This window comes from Lygodium microphyllum, chromosome 4, assembly GCF_053477565.2.
Source record: "Lygodium microphyllum isolate KBCC chromosome 4, Lygodium_microphyllum_v1.1.10, whole genome shotgun sequence".
Lineage (NCBI taxonomy): Eukaryota > Viridiplantae > Streptophyta > Polypodiopsida > Schizaeales > Lygodiaceae > Lygodium > Lygodium microphyllum.
This window is the reverse complement of record NC_141138.1, coordinates 6,312,141-6,335,342: the sequence shown is the minus strand read 5'-3', so window position 1 is coordinate 6,335,342 and position 23,202 is coordinate 6,312,141. Positions and strand designations below refer to the sequence as shown.

At 45.3% G+C, this 23,202-nt stretch overlaps 1 protein-coding gene and 1 long non-coding RNA gene across 5 annotated transcripts; both read right to left on the bottom strand.

Annotated features, from left to right (window-relative positions):
* Nucleotides 1-2,140: 2,140 nt before the first annotated feature.
* LOC148036765 (ubiquitin carboxyl-terminal hydrolase 23-like) lies at nt 2,141-22,559 on the bottom strand. 3 transcript variants are annotated; one of them, XR_015690504.1, is made up of 10 exons: nt 22,104-22,557; nt 21,857-21,971; nt 4,834-4,944; nt 4,554-4,723; nt 4,124-4,450; nt 3,880-4,005; nt 3,136-3,745; nt 2,920-3,022; nt 2,471-2,842; nt 2,141-2,282 (listed from the first exon to the last, which is right to left on the bottom strand). XR_015690504.1 is itself a non-coding variant. In XM_087675642.1 (9 exons), the coding sequence occupies exons 1-9, from the start codon at nt 22,401-22,403 to the stop codon at nt 2,536-2,538; spliced, it is 2,169 nt and encodes a 722-aa protein (XP_087531768.1). In that variant the 5' UTR covers nt 22,404-22,557; the 3' UTR covers nt 2,289-2,535. The 3 variants fall into 3 exon arrangements, 2 of the variants coding, with proteins under 2 accessions (XP_087531768.1, XP_087531769.1); XM_087675642.1 differs by lacking the exon at nt 2,141-2,282 and having other exon boundaries at nt 2,289-2,842; XM_087675643.1 differs by lacking the exon at nt 2,141-2,282 and having other exon boundaries at nt 2,700-3,745; nt 22,104-22,559.
* On the bottom strand, nt 19,480-21,756 carry LOC148036766 (uncharacterized). Of its 2 annotated transcripts, XR_015690506.1 has the most exons (4): nt 20,764-21,756; nt 20,259-20,669; nt 20,016-20,188; nt 19,480-19,927 (listed from the first exon to the last, which is right to left on the bottom strand). It is a non-coding gene; the product is annotated as an uncharacterized LOC148036766 (long non-coding RNA). The 2 variants fall into 2 exon arrangements; XR_015690505.1 differs by having other exon boundaries at nt 20,259-21,756.
* Nucleotides 22,560-23,202: the final 643 nt, after the last annotated feature.

Sequence of the window (23,202 nt, the reverse complement as noted above, 5' to 3'; positions counted from 1 at the left end):
CTAATTTTCATACCTTAGTAATAGTTCATTCTACTCTCCCCCCTAAATATGTCAATCTACCAATATAACAACTACCACACAGTTGGAGCTTACCACACACTTGGAGTTTGCATAGCTAACAAGAAGCCACCAAAGCCATTATTAATTGGTCGCCCATGTTTATCTCTTGGGCCTTTTCCATTGCTTGGTTGGGATATGCTTCTTTTGTTACTAAAAAGATGGAGAAACATTTAGTTCTACTTTGCAAATGATGGTTTGCCATCCTACTTACAATCCCTGCCTTCACTAGATAATACTAAAGCAATTACAAACCATAGCAATGCTTAACGGTATGGATACCCAAGCTATTGCACTATTCTTATAATGATTTTACCCTAATGTGGTTGCTATGTTGGCAAGCTATTCCAATATCTTAGCATTTGACTAAATGATAAAACATCCAATGCGGCCCAATGGCTCATAATAGCTTACTCTCCACAATCCTAGGTGATGGCCTTTGTGTGGTCTCACTGGAGCAATGATTCTTGTGAGTTTTCACCATTCCATGTTGATAACATACTTGACATGAGGTAAAATATATGACCACCTCATTTGATTGTCTATGACTAAGTTGCATGGTGGTTTTATATCATGTTATTCAAATTAGGATGCTTTTCATGGTAGCATTGCCTACCATGGATCCACAATGAAACATTGTTGGATGTGCTATTGATTAGTCTCAAGTAAACATCAGAGATACATAGAGACAGCATGTGAGAGTGAGCTACAAGCCATATTGGCCAATGGTAATCACTTTCTCAAGATCTAGTCCACATGATGGTGGCTCTTTGGAGCAAAACTTATACATGGACTTTGTAGCTCAAGCTTAACTAATTCATGGGTTTTTAATATATCCTTTCTATGCTCAAGGCGTATATCCTGGCTACTAAACACACTAGTGTCATCATACCCAAGATATAATCCCTTAAATTGGTCACTCTATCTCAAAATTTACCAAAAAGGGGACACTGATAACTGTTCTAACCTTTGCTTCGACACTTCTTGGGTGGAAAAATGTTAAAAACCTAATGGAGATAGCAGACTAGCTTAAAATTTGATGCGCTATCAAAAATAAATAAAAACAGATTCGATACCAAACAGTGTCATACTTTCATTGTGAATAGAGGTAGCAGAGGGCCAAAATTTAGCCACTTGACCAGCTATAAGCAGATCCCAATTTAACAGCATTTGCTGACATGCTGACCGAAGACCACAGCATAATGTTGCAAGAAAGTGGCTTCTCAACTGTAATGTCAATACAGCTGATTACCTGACATGCTGAAAATAAGCTTTCTCCACTTAAGGTACACAGCTTCTGACTTAGAAACCTCACAGTCACACTACCGATGACAGTAGTAATACTTCTAAGCCACAAATTACTAAACGGACTGCATATACTACTTCTATGTCACAATTTAGTAAAAGGACTGCATATACTACTACTCATAACTCAGCTCTAAAGTAAGCTATCTTCATCTCAATTCTACAGTTAAATTAATCTGTTCATATCTCAACCAACACATACTCTTCTAGCCAGGTTGTACATGTACCATCGTACACTGAGTGAGACCAACAGTAGAAACAAGATGTCCAATGGGATCGTCGCTCAGTTTGTTTGTGTCAGTTGAAGGTGTGTGAGTTGAAACCCTGGGCTGTGCATCTCCAGTCGCATAAAAATCTATGCACATCTAGTAGTAGAAACAAGATGACAAAATGTCCTTGCAACTCAGGACAGCAAAGCCCCCACAAGTATAGAACAAGATAAAGAAATGCACTTGTGATACAGGGTAGCGAAGCACCCACAATAACAGAAAAGGTGAGCTGTATCAATCTTGAAATGACAAGCAGAATAATTAATTGTCAGCCAGATAGATTAAGGAAACTCTGTTAATTTGCAAAAACCTATATCCTAGGTAACCCGTGCATCCATTACTTCCGTTTGCCATGACTTTGTAAATAATTCAACAGCATATTCTCACTGTTGTGGGCTAGCACCACCCAATTGCATTATAACCTTGGGTAGCCTCAAAGAATTTTGCTACAGAAAATAAAACTGTCCAAGACAAACATACACTCTGTTCTGATTACAATCATCCAGAACTAAGGGAAGAAAAAAATTTGAATGTAAACCATATATATGGTGAACTTGCAGACATGCAGTAGGTTCCAGTACCCCAAAGGCCTTGGTTGGAAAAAAATTACCACCTCTTCACTGATATCCATGTGTTACATCCATAGCAAAACTGAACACCAAAAATAAATAAATAAATGAGAAAGTCCTGATAAGCTACATTCACATTGACAGAATCACTGCAAACATGTCACAAACATCCCTTAGTTCTAATCAGCTCTGACAGTTTTACAAACTTGCTGATCTAGAGATGTTTCCAATTCTACCATGCTCTCGTTTGATTTTCCAAACATCACATACCTTTTAGTGATGCTGCAAAGAGATGGAACCGTATTTCATTTTATTCATACAATGACCATCCTATGTCAGATATGCTTGAGAAAAGGCCTTCTGAAAAACATTTTCTTGTAGCCTAATGCATGAGACCTCTTCTTGAACTTTTTCAGCCGAATATTCACTCTCTTTGATTTTGTTGCAACCACGTCTTGAAATAGGTTGCTACCCTGAGAATGCTTTTGGTCATGTGAGGCCAAGGCTGCTTGGTTACTTATCATTTGCTTCATTTTCCTCCTCTTATTGGGATACATGGGACCCTCAAAATCATGGGTAACTTCATCTCCCCCCATCTTTTTCCGAACCTTTTTGCGTTTACCTCGATCATACTCTTCATCCCTGACAGGAAACCTTTCTTATCAGGAAAGTACATAGAATTCCTCCTTTGACTTTCAACAAACAACACTTCAACTCACCAATCATCCAAAACATAGCCACAGGAAGCCTCTACTTCATCAGGCAGGTTATTAACCTTGTCTTCACCCCCTTTAAATCCCTCTTCTTCACTCCAGCGGGGCACTGCAAAATCTTGATGATTGACATACATACAAGGGCATGCTAAAGTGGAGACCAAAAACAAGACCAGAAACAAAAGTCTGCACACATGGAAAGGATGTTCAAAGCATGCTGACCGGCTACTTCTAAGAAAGCACTCCTCAAAGCAGGACCGCTAGCATCAAAAGTCTGTTGATCCCTCTTTGTACCCTCTGCTTGTTGTGAATTCTCACACACTGAACTCTGACCATTTCGACAATTCCCACTTAAAGGCTGATTGTTACAATCATCTTGATCCAAGACTTGTTGCAAAGGCCTCTCATAATTATTTCTGACACGAGAAGATTCCACATTCTTGTTGGTCACACCAACAATACAATCCACATTCTTCTTGACCCCACTGCCATCTCCATCCAAAGATGAACTGACACTCATCTTACTGTGATTGATAGCATACCCCCCTGAGCTGTCTAAAATCCCGGGATTACTTTGAACTTGCCCATTCATAAGTAGATCATTATGTAAAATGTTATTCTTTTTTGCATTGGGAGATAGACTGGGAACTGCATCTGCCAGGGTACCACTATGAACACCTGTCTTCATTATGTCACTATCTGCAGCTCTATTATTTGCACTGGGAGATGGACCAGCAACTTCATTTGATTTGGTCATGTTGGAAGTCTCTCTAACATAGAAGAGTATGTAGGCCTTCTGTTCAAAAACCGTCTTTTCACTAACTTGCGATACCTGAGAGTCAATTGATATATAAAGTTGAACTGGTTAGCCTTCACAAAAGTGGTCTGGTGCAACTGCATGCTCTCAGATAAGGACTCCAAACCAAAAGCAAGAAAACTTAAAGCCTGTGAGAAGCAGAAAAGTACCCGACTGTCATCAAGAATGTGCCACATGTCCATTGCAGTACGGACAAAGCAGAAGTAATGGCCAGAATGAGTTGACCAGCCAGAGTGAACTAAGACTCCATAAAGAGAGTATTTCAGCTCTTCATCCTGCGCACAGAAGGATTAGAATTAGCAGTCTTCCAAGGCCTACAGTAAGCATTAAAATGTACGACATCTTGAACATAAGTTTTTTTTTTTTTAATTAACAGGGTTTTAAAATCATTACCTTCTCAACATTAGCAAATGGTTTCAAATCTAAGGTTCGATCAAAATGAACCTTTTTGTCAATCTTGCCTCCAAATCCTCCAGAGCTACTAAATCGCTTGAATTGAATTGTTAAAACATGAGGAGCTTTGTCAATTGTAAACTGCTTCAGAGCTTTAACTTTAATCTTACACCTGCTACACTGGTACTTGTTGTCCCCGTCTAGCACTTCAACTGCTGTAAATCGTGACAGGGCCTTCAACAACGACTCCGCTCTCACTATCTCAAGGCTGAGATCCAGAAATGGGTCATATGTATTAGAGCAATGCGAGCATTGTGTACACTTCACCTGAATAAGTCACCACAGACTGATCAATATGGTAAACATTATCTGCACCTGCTAACAATCAATAGATCCTCAACAGCTTATGATATGCCACACCATATCTTACCTGGCTTCTGAGTCGTCCACCGAAAATATTTTGAATCAGACTCTTCTGACACACCAAAGAAATGCCACTTGAAATTTCATTGGAGGAGCACTTCTGCAAAGCCTCAATTAAATACCTCATGTACTCATGAGCATCTTCTTGCCGATACATTTGAAATGACCGAGAGATGCCTAGCAAATAAAGATTCAAGAGAACAACCTATATCCCGGACACAAATGTTAACAACAAATAAGTGTATGTAAGAGTTTGCAACTTTTATATACAGTAAAGACTAGGATACACCGCAGATTCTTAACAAGATGAGTCGGTGAAACAGTTCTTCCAGTAGATGATAAAGCCTGCTTCACATGACTTTCCAAGGCGCACATGGCACAAAATCCTGCCAAGCGACCTATGTACACAACAAAACATCTCTATCAGTTCTAATGAAACACGTTAATTTCAAGTCTAATGTGCACAATTGACTCAAAAATATCATCACAAGTTTTTTTTAAAGTTGAGATAACTTTGAGGCCCAAAGAGAAGTCAATAAATTTTAGATTGTGACCACCTCTGAAATGTGTATTCAAAAAACAAATGGAACAACTATGACCCTAAACATTAAATAGATCACTTTAACATGGTATGTTCCAAGTTCTCCAATAACCAAACAAAATTATCTTTTCTCCACCCAAATTGCTTGTCTTATCTGCTCAGCATTGGCATTCTTGTCCCTGCCAACCAATAGGCCAGGAGGAGCCATCTCTTTCTCATCTCTAGATTCTTCATCCCTCCTCCAACATCCTCCCAATGATCTTCTACCATGCATGTCTTCCCTTTCTATCTGCCAATGCCTTGTTTCCAGCTCTGCCACCGCCAGTGCAGCCACCTACAATACTACTACATTGCCACCACATTACCATCACTCTTCATGAAGGCTCTTCCATTGCCTTCACTTCTTCCTCATTTGTGCTCCTTGGGGTTCAAGTACACCCAAGATCTAAGTGGGGGAGTTAGCGGTCATGATCATGAACCCATAGAGACATTGGGGGCTTTGTCTAGTGTTAGTCACTTAGGTCAATTTGGTCTTCATCGGTTCATCTTTGGTCATGTCCTATTTTTGGCCCAAAGATGCCTTCTAGATATTTTTTAGGTCCCCTTGCCTATATGTAAGCTGCTGTGTCAGTTGGTTCATACACTCACTCAGTCAATGGACTTTTTCTCCCACCTTCATCTCTAGTGATGACTACTTCAACAAGGGAAGTTAGTAAATGCAAAACCCCAAGGAAGCCATCTACATTTAGAAAGGAGAATCAAGCCCTTCAAGTCCTCAAAGAGAAAAATCCTCCCCCCCCCCCCCCCCAAAAAAAAAAAAAGAGGAGAGCGATCAGGATGCAGCAATTGTGTGAGGCAAAGGCTCAAACCTTAAAAAGAAAAAGAAATTCAACCCAAAAAAAGTGGGGGGGAAATTATCAGGATGCAGCGATTGTGCAAAGCAAAGACTCAAGCAAAGGCTCAAACTGAACCTTGAGGCTAGCTTCCTTCAGCACAAGCTAGAGAGGTGGCAAGCAAATGAAAATTCAAAAGAAATCCAAGGAACAAGAGTACCTCCACCTTAAATAGAAGCACATCCACCATGAGTATGAACAGGCCTATCCAATGGATAAGAAAACTACTCTAGGGACATAACCATGAAGCATACAAATAGATCCTTATATAAAAGGAAAGCAAGTCAAGCAAGTCAATCAACTATCCAATCAAAGATCTACTTACCTTGATATGACATCATGAAGTTGGAATCATCCTTTCTAAAGTCTTTCCTTTGTCAAAACAATACTTGGTTCCTTGCATATTAAAAAAAAAGGGTCCCAACTTGTATGTCATATGTGTCAAAAGATGGCGTACCAACGAGACAGTAGGGTTGGCAGGGAGGAACACGGAGTGAACTCGGCAAACATGGAGAAGAGAAGAGAAGAGAGAAAAAATGAATGGAATGATGAAGTTCTGAATCATGGAGTGAATGTGATACAAGGGAACAAGGGTGCCGTAGCACAAGGAAGATGATGAAGACAGCCACGAACCACAAACCGCAATGTCCTCCTAAAGGGGTGTAAGGATAGTGGAGAGGCTGGAGAGAAGAGGTGACGGACTGAATGAATCAGCCGTAAGGAATGAATGAGAGAGTGGCCTATAAATAGGCACAGTCAGTCAAGGATGGCGGCCCTTTTTGGGGCTGCAAACCCTAAACGCAAAAACGCAAACTGTGGGTGAAAGGTGAAGGGTTTCTCAACAATATGGAAAAAACACAACCTTTGTGGATCTAGCATTTAGGCTAGATAGAGTCATTTAGTTGGTAGAAACTCGAGGTATACCACATCGAGTTGCAAGTGCCAAAAGATGACGTACCAGCAAGACAGTAGGGTTGGCAGGGAGAAACACGGAGTGAACTCGGCAAACATGGAGAAGAGAAGAGAAGAGAGAAGAAACTCAGATGAATGGAATGATGAAGATCTGAATCATGGAGTGAATGTGATAGAAGGGAACAAGGGTGCCGTAGCACAAGGAAGATGATGAAGATAGCCACGAACCACCTGCGGGTGAAGGGTAAAGGATTTCTCAACAATAAGGTGTGGAAGTTCCAAGGACCCCTATTTCAAGACCATCACCCCTAGCTAGGGGGTTCTTCGAGGAACCAATGGTCCTCCCTAGCGAGGGTTTCAAGGAAATGCTCCTAAACCAACAATAAAAGAAATATTCTATATCTGATTGGCAAAGGTTAATAGGTACGTGGTTTAGGCCAACTTGACCATCTTCGCACGCTATAAAAGGGAGACCCTGTAACGTGCCCGCCTATCGCCTGTACAAGCACGTTTTTAGCGATCCATCAAGAGATGAATCTAAGTGCCACCGCCCGGCTCTCCCATGGAATGTTACGGAGTTTGTCGCCTAGGGTTTCTCGAGTCCACCTTGCAATGGAACGTTCGCGGCCGAACCAACTAGGATCGACCTAAAACTTGGGTCCCTAGTAGTCAAGGTCTCCTGACAGCATTCTAACGTCAAGTCCTGGACATCCTACTTTACGCAAAGATACCCAAGCCGAAGCAGACCCATGCCGCACTTGGTTCAAAGAGAATGGGAAACAAGAGGGATGCGTCGCTCAACCTCTCTGCCCATAGGTCATAGTTCCATTCCGGTCCCCTAAAATGGCATGAATCGGGTTCTAACCTAACAATTCCTAAGGGTCGGGACGTCAATAAAACCTTATGAGAAGTCTCCTAGTTTTCTAGGACCACCTTGCCGTAGGATGGACCCGTTGGGGGTTCCGCCCACCCGCTTCCCTCAATAGACGTTCTTTAGTTATCTAATTAAGTCCTGTCACATTTATGTGTGATTTAAAATCAGCTTTCTTAATTAAGCCTTTTAAGAAACAGGGTTCGTTTGTGTAATTTATATCACGGATACAAATACAGAGCAAGCAGTCCTTTTGACAAACAAGTTCAAACAAGTTCCTTAACTTATCTTCAAGTTAATCTTTGTCTCCTGACAATACAGAAGAAATTATATTTTCATTCTGCCCTACAAAAGTAACTAGTCCAAATCACATGGCACCATAATTTCCATCCTTTATCTAGAATAGGATCTTCCAACGCCACAGACGTTGGGCGCATGGTAGTCTTCAATTCCATTCCGAACTAGGCAAGGGATGTCCAGACCCCAAGCGGCCTAGGAGTGAGACACAATTTCCATAGTTGGCCTTTTCACCACTTAACCTTCAGCCCGTGAATCGAGCAGTGCCCTTCTCGGGTTGAAGCGCAGTATAACCTTGGAGATGATCCATCCGCGCAAAATATTTCCAAAGTCAAGGGACAAGATTGGTTGCAAGAGCTATGCCACTGATTTCCTTATCTTCTATTCTCAAACGATGTAGAACAATGCACGAATCACCTCGTAGTTACATATGTACGTTTTCTACAACAAGTTTGATATCTACCTCTACAGATCCCATTCTTGTCAAGAAGGGGCCTCTTTTTGTGTGTCTGTAACCCTCAATACAATGACTATCAAGTTCTTATGACCAACGTCAATAGCACTCACAAGTGCATTGCTATCAAGGTCAAGATTTCAAGGCAGATATTGTCAGAGTGAAGCAATGCAAAAGCGAATGACCGTGACAAAGAGTGAACAAAGAGAGAAGAGAGAGAGAGAAAGAGACGGTGAAACGCAGAAAATCTGCAGTGAAGAATGCTGTATAAGGATGCAGAATTATACACGGGTGCAGAGACAATATCTGCATATGTCTCCACCTCGAGGATCTCGATCTCTGTTAGCCCCGAGAGCAATCTCCATCATCAGCAGGCTGAAATCTGTCAAAGACAATGTGCCAAGGCTGCCGAAAACTCCTTTTAAAGGCTGAAAATAATGCCTGAAAATACCTCAAATAATCAATCAGTGGGACAGTCCGACTGCTGCCATGTGGCAGTCTACCACGTGGCACTACTGACATGGCACAAGAAATGACTCGCAACACCCCCTCTCAAATCTTGGACAAGGTAACAAACGGAGGGATTTGGAATGTCCGTGAAGTAAAGCCTAGGGAAGTGCCTTCATAAACAAATCTGCAAGATTGTCTTCAATCTTACAGTATTCCACATCAATGGTTGCATCCCGAAGCTTCTCCCTAATGAAGTGATACTGGATCTCTATGTGCTTCGTTCAGGCATGGAATACATGATTCTGTGCCAAGGCAATGCAACTCTCATTGTCACACCACAAAATAGTAGAACGAGTCTGGGGGCAGCCAAGCTCCTCCAACAACCGTCGAAGCCACATAGTCTCACATGTGGTAGATGGCGTAGCTCGATACTCTACCTCAGTCAAAGATAGAGCTATCGCGGGCTACTTCTTGCTACTCCAAGAGATAGCACCAACACCCAAGGTAAAACAATAACCTGTAGTAGACCGCCTTTGATCCACATCGCCAACACAATCTGAATCACTCCAACCTGCAAGAATAAGATCAAAAGCACTTGTACCTGCTAGATAGAAAATCCCGCGGTCGGAGGTCCCCCTCAAAAACCGAAGTATCCTCTGAGCAACCTCCCAATGCACCTGCTAAGGTGCACTCATGAACCTAGTCAAGAGACCTACAACAAAACATAGATCAACCCATGTGTTGAGGAGCCAAATCAATGATCCAATTAGCTGATGGTAGCGGGTAGCATCCACCAAAGGAGAATCTGCATGTGAAGTGGCCTTCCAATTCGGATCCATAGGAGTAGAAATGGATCGGCAATCCTCCATCTCAAAAGTCACCAAGAGCTCCTGTACATATCTTTGCTGAGAGATGAAAATCCCCCTCTAAGACTGATAAATCTCGTGGCCCAAAAAGAAATGGAGAAGTCCTAAATCCGTCACCTCAAACTTTTAATGTAGGACTACCTTCGTCTCATCAACCTTCTGGGCAGCTGCAGATCAACTATAATGTGCCCGCCTATCGATTGTCCGGGCACGTTTTTAGCGATCCATCGAGAAACGAATCTAAGTGACGCCGCTCGGGACTCCCATGGAATGTTATGGGATTTTTCACCTAGGGTTTCTCGAGTCCGCCTTGCAACGGAATGTTCGCGGCTGAATCCACTAGGATCGACCTAAAACTTGAGTCCCTAGTGGTCAAGGTCTCCTGACAACGTTCTAGCATCACGTCCTAGACATCCTACTTTACGCAAAGATACCCAAGGCGAAGCAGATCCATGCCGCACTTGATTCAAAGAGAATGGGAAACGAGAGGGGTGCACTGCTCAACCTCTCTGCCCATAGGATATAGCCCCATTCCAGTTCTCTAAAACGGTATGAATCGGGATTCTAACCTAACAATTACTAAGGGTCTATTGTCGATAAAACCTTGTGAGAAGCCTCCCAATTCTCTCGGACCACCCTGTCGTAGGACAGACCCGTCAAGGATTCTGCCCACCCACTTCCCTCAATAGGTGTTCTTTAGTTATCTAATTAGGTCCTATCACATTTATGTGTGACATTTAAAATCAGCTTCCTTAATTAAGCCTTTTTAAGAAACAAGGTTCGTTCGCATAATTTACAGCACACACACGAAAACAGAGCAAGCAATCATTTTGACAAACAAGTTCCTTAACTTATCTTCGAGTTAATCTTTGTCTCCTATCCATACAGGAGAAATTATATATCCCTTCTACCCAGCAGAAGTACCGGGTCCAAATCACATGGCACCATAATTTCCATCCATTATCTAGAATAGGATCTTCCAGCGCCATAGACGTTGGACTCACGGCAGTCTTCAACTCCATTCCGGACTAAGCAAGGGGTGTCCAGAGCTCCACCTGACCCACAAGCGACCTAGGAGTGAGACACAATTTCCGTGGTTGGCCTTTACACCACTCGACCTTCAACCCATGAATCGAGCAATGCCCTTCTCAAGTTGAAGCGCGGTGTAACCTTGGAGATTATCCACCCGCGCAAAATATCCTTTCCTTAATTAATCCAGTTAAGAATCAAGCACAATCAAGGCAATCAGCCCTAATATCATTTTCCAAGACAACATTCATTTACGCTCATGGCAATTTGTCATCATAGACCCTTGCCATGAATTTACTATCAATCACAAGTACTTGGAATAATCATCCAAACGATAAACCAACAAACAATTGAATATAGAAGCATTTAGGACGTTGCTTGATCAACCAACAAAACCAATTGTATTTCCAAGCAATGCAAGAATAGACGCGATAACATTTCCATTGCATATTCACTCTCCCCCTTGGAGCCAAAGAGCAATTCTATGTAAAATTTACTTAACACTCCCTTCCTTTGGCTAAGGCATATGCTAAGGTTTCAAACACTGTACAAGACGTAAGTTCTATAGATCACTTACGATGATCAATAACCCAACCCTGAATTGGAGTGATGAAACATAGTAGCTATCGGACGGATCTCAAGGCATCTTAGTTTTTAACCCTTATGATCGTTGTTTGTACTAGCTACGCATATCTTCAAGATCCCAATCTATTAAATATGAGTTATCAGTTTATACTATTAGCAAGAGCCATGTCCATCGTCGTCATCCTCCTTCCCCCCCTCCCGCCACCTGTTCAACGCGACGACAGAGAGGGGGGGGAGGGGGGAGGGGGGGGAAGGTTAAAAAATTTTCTATTAACTTTAATAAAAAGGAGGGATTCCTATGGCTTGCAGTCGAGGAGGGATATTACATCAACCCTAGAGCGCCAATATCCCAACTTGGCTTGGAGAAACAAATCAATGTTCTTGTTCCAAGCACGCAGAGCCTGCTTCAGGCCATATAGGGCCTTCAACCCGTAAACCTTCCCATCTGAGAAACCAAAGGCAAGAGGCTACTCTACATAGATATTCTCCTTCAAATTACCATTCAAGAAGGCCAACTTCACATTCAACTGAAAAACAAGCCATCTATGACGACCAGCCAAGGCAAGAACAGCACAAATAGTCACCATACGAGCAGTGGGGAAAAAAGTATCATGGAAATCAACACCTAGGCGCTGTGCAAAACCTTTAGCAACAAGGAAAGCCTTGTGCTCGTTCAAAGAGCCATCACTATGGTACTTGGTCTTGAAGACCCATTTGGCACCAATCACCTTCTTATGAGAGGGACGAGGCACAAGGAACCAAGTTGCCATTCTGCTCAATAGCCTCCAGCTCGGCTTCCATCGCTTTCCGCCAATGATCAAACTGTGAAGCCTCCTTCACTGATGTAGGCTCTCTATCCTACATAACACGAAACATCAAATAGTAGTTAGAGCAAACAAGCTCCATAGTATGTACCTGGTGCCTGTCAGAGTGCAGCGGTGCGGAAGCGTAGGACTGAGAGAGAGAGAACGCAGAGAGAGAAGGGAGAGAGAGACAGTGTACACTGAAGATCTGCTGTATAAAGAATGCTGAATACAAAGATATACACGGGCGCAGTGCGCTGGACTGCGTGTCTCCACCTCGACGATGCGACCTGCTGTCCACCTCGAAGTCTGCTGCAGTCTGCACTGTCTGCTGTCTGAAATCTGCGAACAGAGACAGAGATCTGCACGGCACCGGTCTGTAATCTGCGACAGAGAATGATCGCCAGACTGCTGAAAACGTCAGCAATAAATAGGCAAAAAACTGCCTGGAATGGGGCGCCAAAATAGGGCGCAGCCAGAATAAATCGGCTGCAGGCAGTCGGACTGCCACGTGGCAGTCCGACTGCACAGTCCGACTGTGCAGCAGCTGGTCCGACTGCTGCTGCTGACTGTGCAGCTGCCTAAACAGGCTATGATCTCTGACACCCCCTCTCAGAGCCTGGACAGGGCAGAAGCCTGAGGGATCTGGAATGTTGCCGAAGTAGAGCCTGAGGAAGCGCCTTCGTAAACAAATCCGCAAGATTAACCTCCGTCTTACAATACTCCACAGTGATGGTCTCATCCAGAAGCTTTTCTCGGATGAAGTGGTACTGGATCTCAATGTGCTTCGTCCGGGCATGAAAAACAGGGTTCCTTGCCAAGGCAATGCAACTCTCATTGTCACATCGCAGCAATGTAGGACGAGTCTGGGGGCACCCAAGCTCCTCCAACAGTCTCCGAAGCCACACAACCTCGCATGTGGTGGAAGATGCGGCCCGATATTCCGCCTCAGTAGACGAAAGGGCTACCGTGGGCTGCTTCTTGCTACTCCAAGAAATAACACCTGCACCCAAAGTAAAACAGTAACCTGTTGGAGACCGCCTGTGGTCCACGTCACCGGCCCAATCCGAGTCGCTCCAACCTGCAAGTACAAGATCTGACCCATCTGTCCCTGCGGGGTAATGAATCCCCAAATCAGACGTCCCCCTCAGATACCGAAGTATCCTCTGAGCAGCCTGCCAATGCACCGTCTTAGGTTCACTCATGAACCCTGCCAAGAGCCCAACAGCAAAACATAGATCAACCCTGGTGTTGAGAAGCCAAATCAAAGACCCTATCAACTGTCGGTAGCGGGAACCATCCGCCAAAGGAGAAGCTGAGTGGGAAGTGGCCTTCCAGTTCGGATCCATAGGAGTAGAGAGGGCCCGACAATCTTCCATCTCAAAAGACACCAAGAGCTCCTGTACATATCTCTGTTGGGAGAGAAAGATCCCCCTCTGAGACTGAAAAATCTCATGTCCTAAAAAGAAATGGACTAGCCCCAAATCCGTCATCTCGAACGTCCGATGTAAAGCTGACTTTGTCTCCTGGACCTGGTGTGCATCATCACCTGTGACAATCAAATCATCAACATATAATACAAACAGCACACAACCATCCTCGGAAGTGTGAACATACAGCTGCGGATCGGCCTTGGACCGCCGATATCCCAACTGAGATTGGAGGAATGAATCAATCTTTTCGTTCCATGCTCGCGGGGCCTGCTTGAGACCATACAGGGCCTTCTTCAACCTGTAGACTTTCCCATCTGAAGAACCAAAGCCAGGAGGCTGCTCAACGTAGATCTCCTCCTTCAAATCACCATTCAGGAAGGCCGACTTCACATCCAGCTGATAAACAGGCCATCTCCTATGGCCAGCCAAAGCAAGAACAGCTCTAATGGTTGCCATACGAGTTGTAGGGGCAAAGGTGTCATGACAGTCAATCCCTGGGCGCTGGGCAAAACCCTTAGCAACAAGGCGAGCCTTGTGCTTATCCAAAGTACCATCACTGAGATATTTGGTCTTGAAGACCCACTTGACTCCAATCACCTTCTTCTTCGGGGGGCGTGGCACAAGTGACCAAGTGCCATTCCTCTCAATAGCCTCCAACTCAGCTTCCATAGCTTTCTTCCATGGGGCGGACTGTAAAGCCTCCTTCACGGAGGTGGGCTCTCGATCCTGCATAACTCGGGACATCAAACAATAATTGGAGCACACAAGCTCCGAAGAATGCGCCTGGTGCCTCCGTGACCGCCGCAGACCATCCTGCGGTCCCCACTCCTCAGGAACCCCCTCGATCCCTGAATCACGGAGTGTGTCACGGGCCCAGCGAGGAGGAGGCCGAACCTCCCCTCTTCGTTCTCCATCAGTAGAAGACTCTGGAATGTCCACCAGTGGTAACTCCTCAGAAGGATCCGGTGGAACAGTAGACTCTGTGTCAGAAACAGAATCATAATCAAACGGCACAGGCTCCAGTGGAACTGTAGAAGGAGCCAAACTCTCCCCTGGATCTCCAAGAACGGGATGCTCCTCACCCGTTGAAGAAGCCGGAACCTCCACAAACCGCACATCACGGCTAGTATATACATCCCGCTTGACGAGATCATAGAGTCGGTAGCCTTGGGACTGGGAGCTGTAGCCAACAAATACCTGTTTGCGGGAAGCCGCTTCGAATTTGTCACGGTGAGCTTTGGGAATGTGAACATAGGCATCACACCCAAAGACCCGAAAGTAAGAAACATCTGGCTTCGACCCAAAATACGCCTCAAATGGAGTCATCCCTTCCACGGCCGAAGTAGGAGATCGGTTAAGAATGTGGACTGCAGTAGCCACAGCCTCGGCCCACAGAACCTGGGGGGTCTGTCGGTGCTCCATCATGGTGCGCGCCATCTCGATCACACTGCGGTTCTTCCGTTCGAGAATACCATTTTCTTGTGGAGTATTCGTATTGGCAAACTCCTGGTGAATTCCTCTATCTGCACAAAACCGAGCAAATTCATTAGAGACAAATTCACCTCCCTTGTCGGATCGCAAGGTCTTCAACTTCCGGCCTGATCGCTTCTCCTCAAAGAGAAGCCAATCCTTGAAGTGCGAGAAAGCTTCTGACTTTAGTGCCAAAAAATAGGCCCATGTCAACCTGCTATAGTCATCCACGATTAGCATGAAGTACGAGCTCCCACGCAGGGACTCATTCCTCATAGGGCCACATAGATCCGTAGATACTAACTCCATCGGTGAAGTAGACCGCCGCGAAGCGGTGTGGGGAATGGCATCCCTATGCTGCTTCCCCCTTATGTAGGAGACACATGGCTGCTGGCTCACCACTATATCCGGCAACCCTCGAACAAGCTGTCCCCGTGACGCCTTCCGAAGATAGTCATAGTTCAGATGACCAAACCTAGCATGCCATAATTCAGACTGTGACTGTGAGGTAAGAAGAAGAGTGGAGAGGGCAGTGGAAGACTTCAGTTTGTAAATGCCGTTCTCCTCATATCCAGATGATAGAACCTTCCTCGATTCACGATCAAGGACTCGCACTGTAGAACTGTCAAACTCCACCAGAAGACCAAGGGAACAAATCTTATGGACTGAAAGGAGATGGTACCCCAATCCTGGTACATGCAAAACCTCTGAAGTATGGGTGCCACCTCGTCCATCCGGAATAAGCTGCATCTTACCCCGACCTGCAATAGAAACTGAAGAGCTGTCTCCAATGAGAACCTGCCCACGCGAAGGTCGCAGCTGGACAACACCATCTGATGAAGGAGTCATGTGCCGTGAGGCACCACTATCAATAATCCACTCTCGAGATTGGAAAGCCGCCATCGCAGCATCAGAAGCATTCGGTGAAGCGTCCTCAATGCCAACTAAGTGTAGAAATGCAGCTGATGAGGGTGCAGCCACCGCTCCAGAATCCTTGGTTTCCTTCTTCTTGGTGTCCTTCGAGTCTTTGTCAGGGCAATCCTTCTTCCAATGGCCAGTCTTTCCACAAATATGGCATGTGGAGTCTTTGTCCTTGTCCTTCTCCTTGTCCTTCTTGGACTTGTTATCCCCCTTCTTCTTCTTTTGGTCCTTCCCCTTCTTCTGAGAGGCTTGACCTGTCAACGCCTCCGACTTGGAAGCATTCTGTCCCTTTAACTGTTCCTCTTGGTCCAAGACCATAGGAACCAACTCCTCCCACCGAAGAGTAGACTCTCGCCCCGAAGCAATAAGAGCAGAGTAAAATGTACCGAATCGTGGCGGCAACTGGGACAAGAGTGTAATCGCCATGTCTTCGGAGGAGATCGGCTTCCCCGCATTCTGAACCTGCATCTGTAGCTGCCTTAGCTTGTTAATGTGTTCCCTTAGCGAAGAAGACTTATTGACGGACAAGGTCCGCATCTGAACCTCCAAAGAAACCCTCTTCATCAGGGTCATCCGATTGTACATTTGATCAAGCTCCAGCCATATCTCACGAGCCACCGTCAAGTGCTCGATGTGAGCGATCACGGCTGTAGTGCATGATAGAAAGAGAAAGGATCGAATCCTGGCTTTCAGTTTGTCCCAATGAGACTGGGCCCTGGCCAACTCCGCACGAGCATCGGAAGAGAGTTTGGACTCATCTCTTACCGAAGGCCGGTCAATATCTTCCTGTACCAACTCCGCCAAATCATAGGACTCCAGAATGGCCAACATCATAACGCGCCAAATGCGGTAGTTGTCGCCGTCGAGCTTCTGATCTGTAGGAAGAGCCGGTAGGACAGGCACCTTCCGGTCCATAATCGCCTGGAACTCCAGGTCCATCTCTGTAGACATCTTCACCTGCAATGCCTTCTCAAACGCAAAAGCAGCCCCCTCTGACTGAGTAGACTCAGCCTGCTAAGGCTCTTCAGCGTCCCGAAGCTTCTTCACCCGCCGGAGGCGATGAAAAAGCAAAACCTGCACTTTTAGGTTGAAAACTCAAACTTTCTCCGCGTCAAACAGCAGTAAACAGCAGCAAATCCACCACCTGTACTCCTTTCCTGTGCGCCCACACTCGTTTCAGCCTTTTTCCAAGGCGCAGCCCTCCTGTCTGCCCTTAAACGCAAAAAACGCAAATTTGTGTCGCGATGGAATCTCCTCTTCAGGTTGATTCTGCGCTCAGTCAACCCTCAAACACTGCTCTGATACCATGTCAGAGTGCAGCGGTGCGGAAGCGTAGGACTGAGAGAGAGAGAACGCAGAGAGAGAAGGGAGAGAAAGAGACAATGTACACTGAAGATCTGCTGTATAAAGAATGCTGAATACAAAGATATACACGGGCGCAGTGCGCTGGACTGCGTGTCTCCACCTCGACGATGCGACCTGCTGTCCACCTCGAAGTCTGCTGCAGTCTGCACTGTCTGCTGTCTGAAATCTGCGAACAGAGACAGAGATCTGCACGGCACCGGTCTGTAATCTGCGACAGAGAATGATCGCCAGACTGCTGAAAACGTCAGCAATAAATAGGCGAAAAACTGCCTGGAATGGGGCGCCAAAATAGGGCGCAGCCAGAATAAATCGGCTGCAGGCAGTCGGACTGCCACGTGGCAGTCCGACTGCACAGTCCGACTGTGCAGCAGCTGGTCCGACTGCTGCTGCTGACTGTGCAGCTGCCTAAACAGGCTATGATCTCTGACAGTGCCGCGGTGACCCCCGCGGACCATCCTGCGGTGTCCACTCCTCAAGGATCCCCTCGATCCCTAATCTCGAAGCGTATCATGGGCCCAATGAGAAGGAGGTCGAATCTCGCCTCGGCACTCTCCGTCTACTGAAGTTTCTGGAAGGTCCACCGTCAACGGACTAGACAGTGAATCCGATGGCTGGATAGTAGGCTTCTCATCCGAAAAAGAGTCCTCAAGAGACACATGCTTGAGAGTAACAGTCAATGGGGCCCAGCTATCACTGAGATCTCCAAGTACAAGGTGAATCCGGTGGTTGGGTAGTAGGCTCCTTATCCGAAAAAGAGTCCTTAAGAGACACATGATCGAGAGGAACAGTCTCGCTGGGGCCCAACTATCACTGGGATCTCCAAGTACAAGGTGATCCTCACCCCCCTCTGGGACTGAAACCTCCACGAACCAAACATCATGGCTCGTGGAGGCATCCCACTTAACAAGATCATACAATCAATAGCCTTGAGATTGCGAGCTACAGTCCACAAACACCTGTCTTCTGGAAACCGCTTCAAATTTATCATGCTGTGTCTTCGAGATGTAAACATAAGCATCACACCCAAACACCCAGAAATAAGAAACATTGAGCTTGGATTCAAAGTACGCCTCAAAAGGTGTTATACCAACAACAGCCGAAGTAGGGAAACAATTAAGGATGTTAATTGAAGTAGCCACAATCTCAGCCCATAAACACTGAGGTGTTTGACGATGCTCCATCATAGTACGAACCATCTCGATCACACTGCGATTCTTCCGCTCCAAAATGCCATTCTCCTAAGGGATGTTTGTGTTGGCAAACTCCTAGTGTATACCACAATTTGCACAAAACCAAGCAAACTCATTAGAAACAAATTCTCCGCCCTTATCCGATCGTAAGGTCTTCAGCTTCCGCCTCGAGATCGGTTCTCCTCAAAGAGCAACCAATCCTTGAAGTTGGAGAAAGCCTCCGGCTTCAGCTTCAAAAAATAGACCCATGTCAACTTGCTGTAATCATCTATAATGAGCATGAAATACAAACTTCCTTGAAGGGATTCCGTGCTCATCGGTCCATAAGGGTCGGTGGAAACAAGCTCCAAGGGTTCTAAAGACCACCTCAAAGCCTTGTTGGAAACAACATCACAAGTCTGCTTCCCACGGATGCAGGATACACAAGGTTGCTGACTCACCACAATATCTGGCAAACCTCGAACAAACTGATCCTTAGACACTTTCCGAAGGTATTCATAATTAAGGTGACCAAACGGAGCATCCCAAAGCTCAGACTGTGTCTAATAGGTAAGAAGAAGAGAAGTTAAGGTAGAAGAAGACCACAACTTGTAGACTCCATTCTCCTCTTATAACTTGAAGAAAGAACCACTCTCAATCCTCGATCAAAAATCCAAAAAGAATCCACATCAAACTCGACCAAAAGACTGAGGGCACAAATCTTCTGCACTGAGAAATGATGATACCCTAAAGCCACCACATGAAGTATCTCAAATGCATGAGCACCACTGCACCCATCTGGAATAAGATACATGTTGACCCTCCCTTGAATAGGAATAGACGAACTATCTCCAATAAGAATCTGACTATGAGAAGGCCGCAAATGAGTAACACTTGCTGAAGAAGAAGTCATGTGCCTAGAGGCACCACTGTCAACAATCCACTCCCGAGTAAATGGGGCAGTCAACGCAACATCAGAAGCCGGCCTAGTCGAATCCTCAACCACCTCTAAATAGAGAAAAGCAGTTGATGAGGGAGAAACCACCCCTTCGGAATCCTTTGAAAATTTCTCCTTCTTGTCCTTCTCTTCTCCTTGTCGAGGCAATCCTTCTTCCAGTGATATATTTTGCCACAAATGTGATAGGTAGACTCCTTGTCTTCTTTCTTAGATTTGTCTTCCTTCTTCTTTTGGTCCTTCCCCTTCTTCTGAGAGGATTGACCAACTAGAGCTTCAGATTTCGAAGCATTGGTTCCCTTTAATTGCTCCTCTTGGTCCAAGACCATAAAAACCAACTCTTCCCACCGAAGAGTCTCAGACCGCCCTAAACCAATTAGGCCGGAATAAAAACCATTGAAATAAGGTGATAACTGTGAAATGAGAGTTATCACCATGTCTTTAAAAGTAATCACCTTCTCTGCATTTTGAACCTCCATCTAAAGCTACCTTAGCTTGTTGATATGCTCCCACATGGATGAAGACTTATTGACACTCATAGTCCTCATTTGCATTTCCAAAGACATACGCTTCATGACGGTCATCCAATTATACATTTGATCCAACTCCAACCGTATCTCCCCAGCCACTGTCAAATGCTCTATATGAGTAATAACAACTATAATACATGAGAGAAATAAAAACGAGTGAATGTGTACATTGAGTTTATCCCAGTGTGCCTGAGCCTTTGCTGAAAGAGAGTCTAGACTCGTCTCGCAAAGGACAGTTGATAGCCTTCGTAATAAGTTCCGCCAAATCATAGGATTCCAATATGGCAAGCATCATGATCCACCAGATGCGATAGTTCTCACCATTGAGCTTTTGATTGGAAGGAAGAGCCAGTAGGACAGGCATCTTCCGGTCCATGATCGCCTGAAACTCTATCTCGGCCTTAGAAGACACCTTCACCTACAATGCCTGCACAAAACACAAAAAGCAACCCCCTTTGACAGTGGAAATACAACCTTCTAGGGCTAAGGTTCGCTCGTCCCCTTCCTTCTTTACCCGCCGGAGGCGATGAAAATGTAAAATCTGCAATTGAAGACCAAAAACGCAGCCTTCTTCCTTCTCTAACAGCAAAAAAAACAGCAGCAACAGCTTCAGCAAATCTTCTCTTTTCTCGCACACCCGCTCGTCTCAGCCTTGTTCTGATGCACAGCCCACCTGCTCGCACTTCGAAAACGCAGCCTTGTGTCGCGCTGAAAACTCCTCTCGAGATAGGTCCACCCTAGGTCAGTCCTTCAATGCTCTAATACCATGTTAGAGTGAAGCAATGCGGAAGCGAATGACCATGACAAAGAGTGAACAAAGAGAGAAGAGACAGAGAGAAAGAGACGGTGAAACATAGAAAATCTACAGTAAAGAATGTTGTATAAGGATGCAGAATTATATACAGGTGCAGAGAAAATATCTGCGTATGTCTCCACCTCGAGGATCTCGATCTCCGTCAGCCCCGAGAGCAATCTCCATCATCAGCAGGCCGAAATCTGTCAGAGCCAATGTGCCAAGACTGCTGGAAACTCAGCCTTTTAAAGGCTGAAAATAATGCCTGAAAATACCTGAAATAATCAGGTCAGCCGCCGACTGCAGTCGTGGCAGTCTGCCATGTGGCACAGGAAATGACTCTCAACAGGTATCCCCAAGATTGAGCAAGTCCACTACTACCTTCAATAATTGGTGACAAGGTTATTTAAATATTGATAACTCGATGATCAACTCTCATAGAAGGCATTGTAGTGAAGTGTTCATTTATCTTTCTAATGCTTCCTTGCACATATTCGCAGATGAATCTTCCTTTTACACAAGGCCACATTCTGGTCCTAAACTCTGTAAACTTTAAGACCCACCTATTATCAATGGTTCATTTTCGGCCTTGACTATGCAAACTGAAAACAGACCTCGTTTCCACATCAAAGTAGACATGAACCTTTCTCTTCAACTGTATTACCCTGACAGATCATACATATATGATACACTAGCATTCACATCATCCAAAAGTGTGAAAGTATAATATAAGCGTACACATCACAAAAAGCAATATTGTAAATGTGAAGAGGCATAAACGAGATTTACGATAAGAAGAACCTATAGAGCTCAGGGCCAACAATACGTGATTCCTAGAACAAACTCCTCCTCAGCTATCCAAAACACTGGAATGTCAATTAAAATGATTTGCATGCAAGCCTGCAAAAACATCATGTTGAATTTGAGACCTATTACTACTAATCAATGCACTTCTGAGAGAGTCTGTCCTTACATGTGGCCTTATGCGTCCCGCTTCCGAGATAGGCTCCTAGAGGTGGGGTATATGTGAGGCATTGCAGTACTGAGTTCAAAAAGCATGTGTTCCCTAGATTGGACAAACCAGCACCCTGCATTGAACAAGGAGATCATCAAAAACCACAGTGAGAAATGAATAGACAAGAAGACGAAGGAGCACATAGATGAACAAAACATGAGATTATGCTGTGCAACGGAGAAGAAGGATGATGCAGCTGGCTCACAATTCTCTGCAGAGGCGTGCTTTCCAAATAGATGGGGCAGAGCTCCTCTGTGGGCCGGGAGTCAAGGGCAGCCGATGAGGACTGGACGGAGCGGGTATGGGCATCAGCAAGGGGATCAACGGAAAGGGAGGGGTCATTGAGGGGGGTGAGGGAGGAGGATGGGGCAGAGGAGGAGGATTTGAAGGGAGGGTGGAAAAGGATGCGGCGGGGAAGGAGCGAGGAGGCGGCCATGGGAAGGATCTGCTGGGCGGCGGCGGCGGCTGTGTGGCCGGCAGCAACCTCATGCTTGGCAGCCACCATGGCTGCGATCTCCCTCCTTCCTCCTCCTCCTCCCCCTTTCTTCCACTGCAGCTCGGCGCTCGCTCTCTCTCTCTCTCTCTCTCTCTCTCTCTCTCAGAGACGCAATGATCTGGAATCTGGAGTCTAGTGGCGATCGCGTAGAGCCAAACACCGACCAAAAAGAGAGAGAACAGCGTCGTATGTGCCCCCGGCCTCTCCCCTTGTTTTTAGTTCCTTTTTTTTCCTCTTGTTAGGGAAGGGGCATGTTTCCATGTGACGTGTGCGACTCCGACTCGCTTTCCTCCCTCCGAGTTCCATACGCTGTCTCCAACCCATAGGGTGCAACTAATTGGATGGATGGATGGATGTCTGGGTGTCACATCATCTTATTATTATTATGGATGGATGGATGGATGGATGTCACATCATCTGACTGAGTTTACATGTGCTCGTTTTATTCTTTGAGTCTAATTTGGGTCAAGAGACGTCCGTGTGAGACTCCCCTAACATTGCACGTGTGTAAAAAACCATGGCTCATGCAAAATTTTGAGAATTCATAGGCTAGTCATGTCAATGCCCAAGCACCTGTGGACAATTGAATGCTAAAATATAAGGATTGTTGCATTGATGTGCCTGTTATGCTTCGCTCTACGTATGTGCATGATGGACAAGTTTGGGCAAAGGAGATCCTGTATCTAAGGAGCAAGCCCCCACCCAAAGAGGGGGATAAGGACAAGCACTTCCATTCAAAAGAGTATGTGGTGCATGTCAGACTTTGAACCTTTGTCCAATCACAGTTTGAAGCTCCAACCATTAAGAC

Coding starts and splice junctions, on each gene's coding strand:
- LOC148036765 (XM_087675642.1), bottom strand. CDS start 22,403: ATGGTGGCTGCCAAGCATGAGGTTGCTGCCGGCCACACAGCCGCCGCC. Junction 21,972..22,103: donor GCACGCCTCTGCAGAGAATT/GTGAGCCAGCTG, acceptor TGTTCAATGCAG/GGTGCTGGTTTGTCCAATCT. Junction 4,451..4,553: donor GTGGACGACTCAGAAGCCAG/GTAAGATATGGT, acceptor TGACTTATTCAG/GTGAAGTGTACACAATGCTC.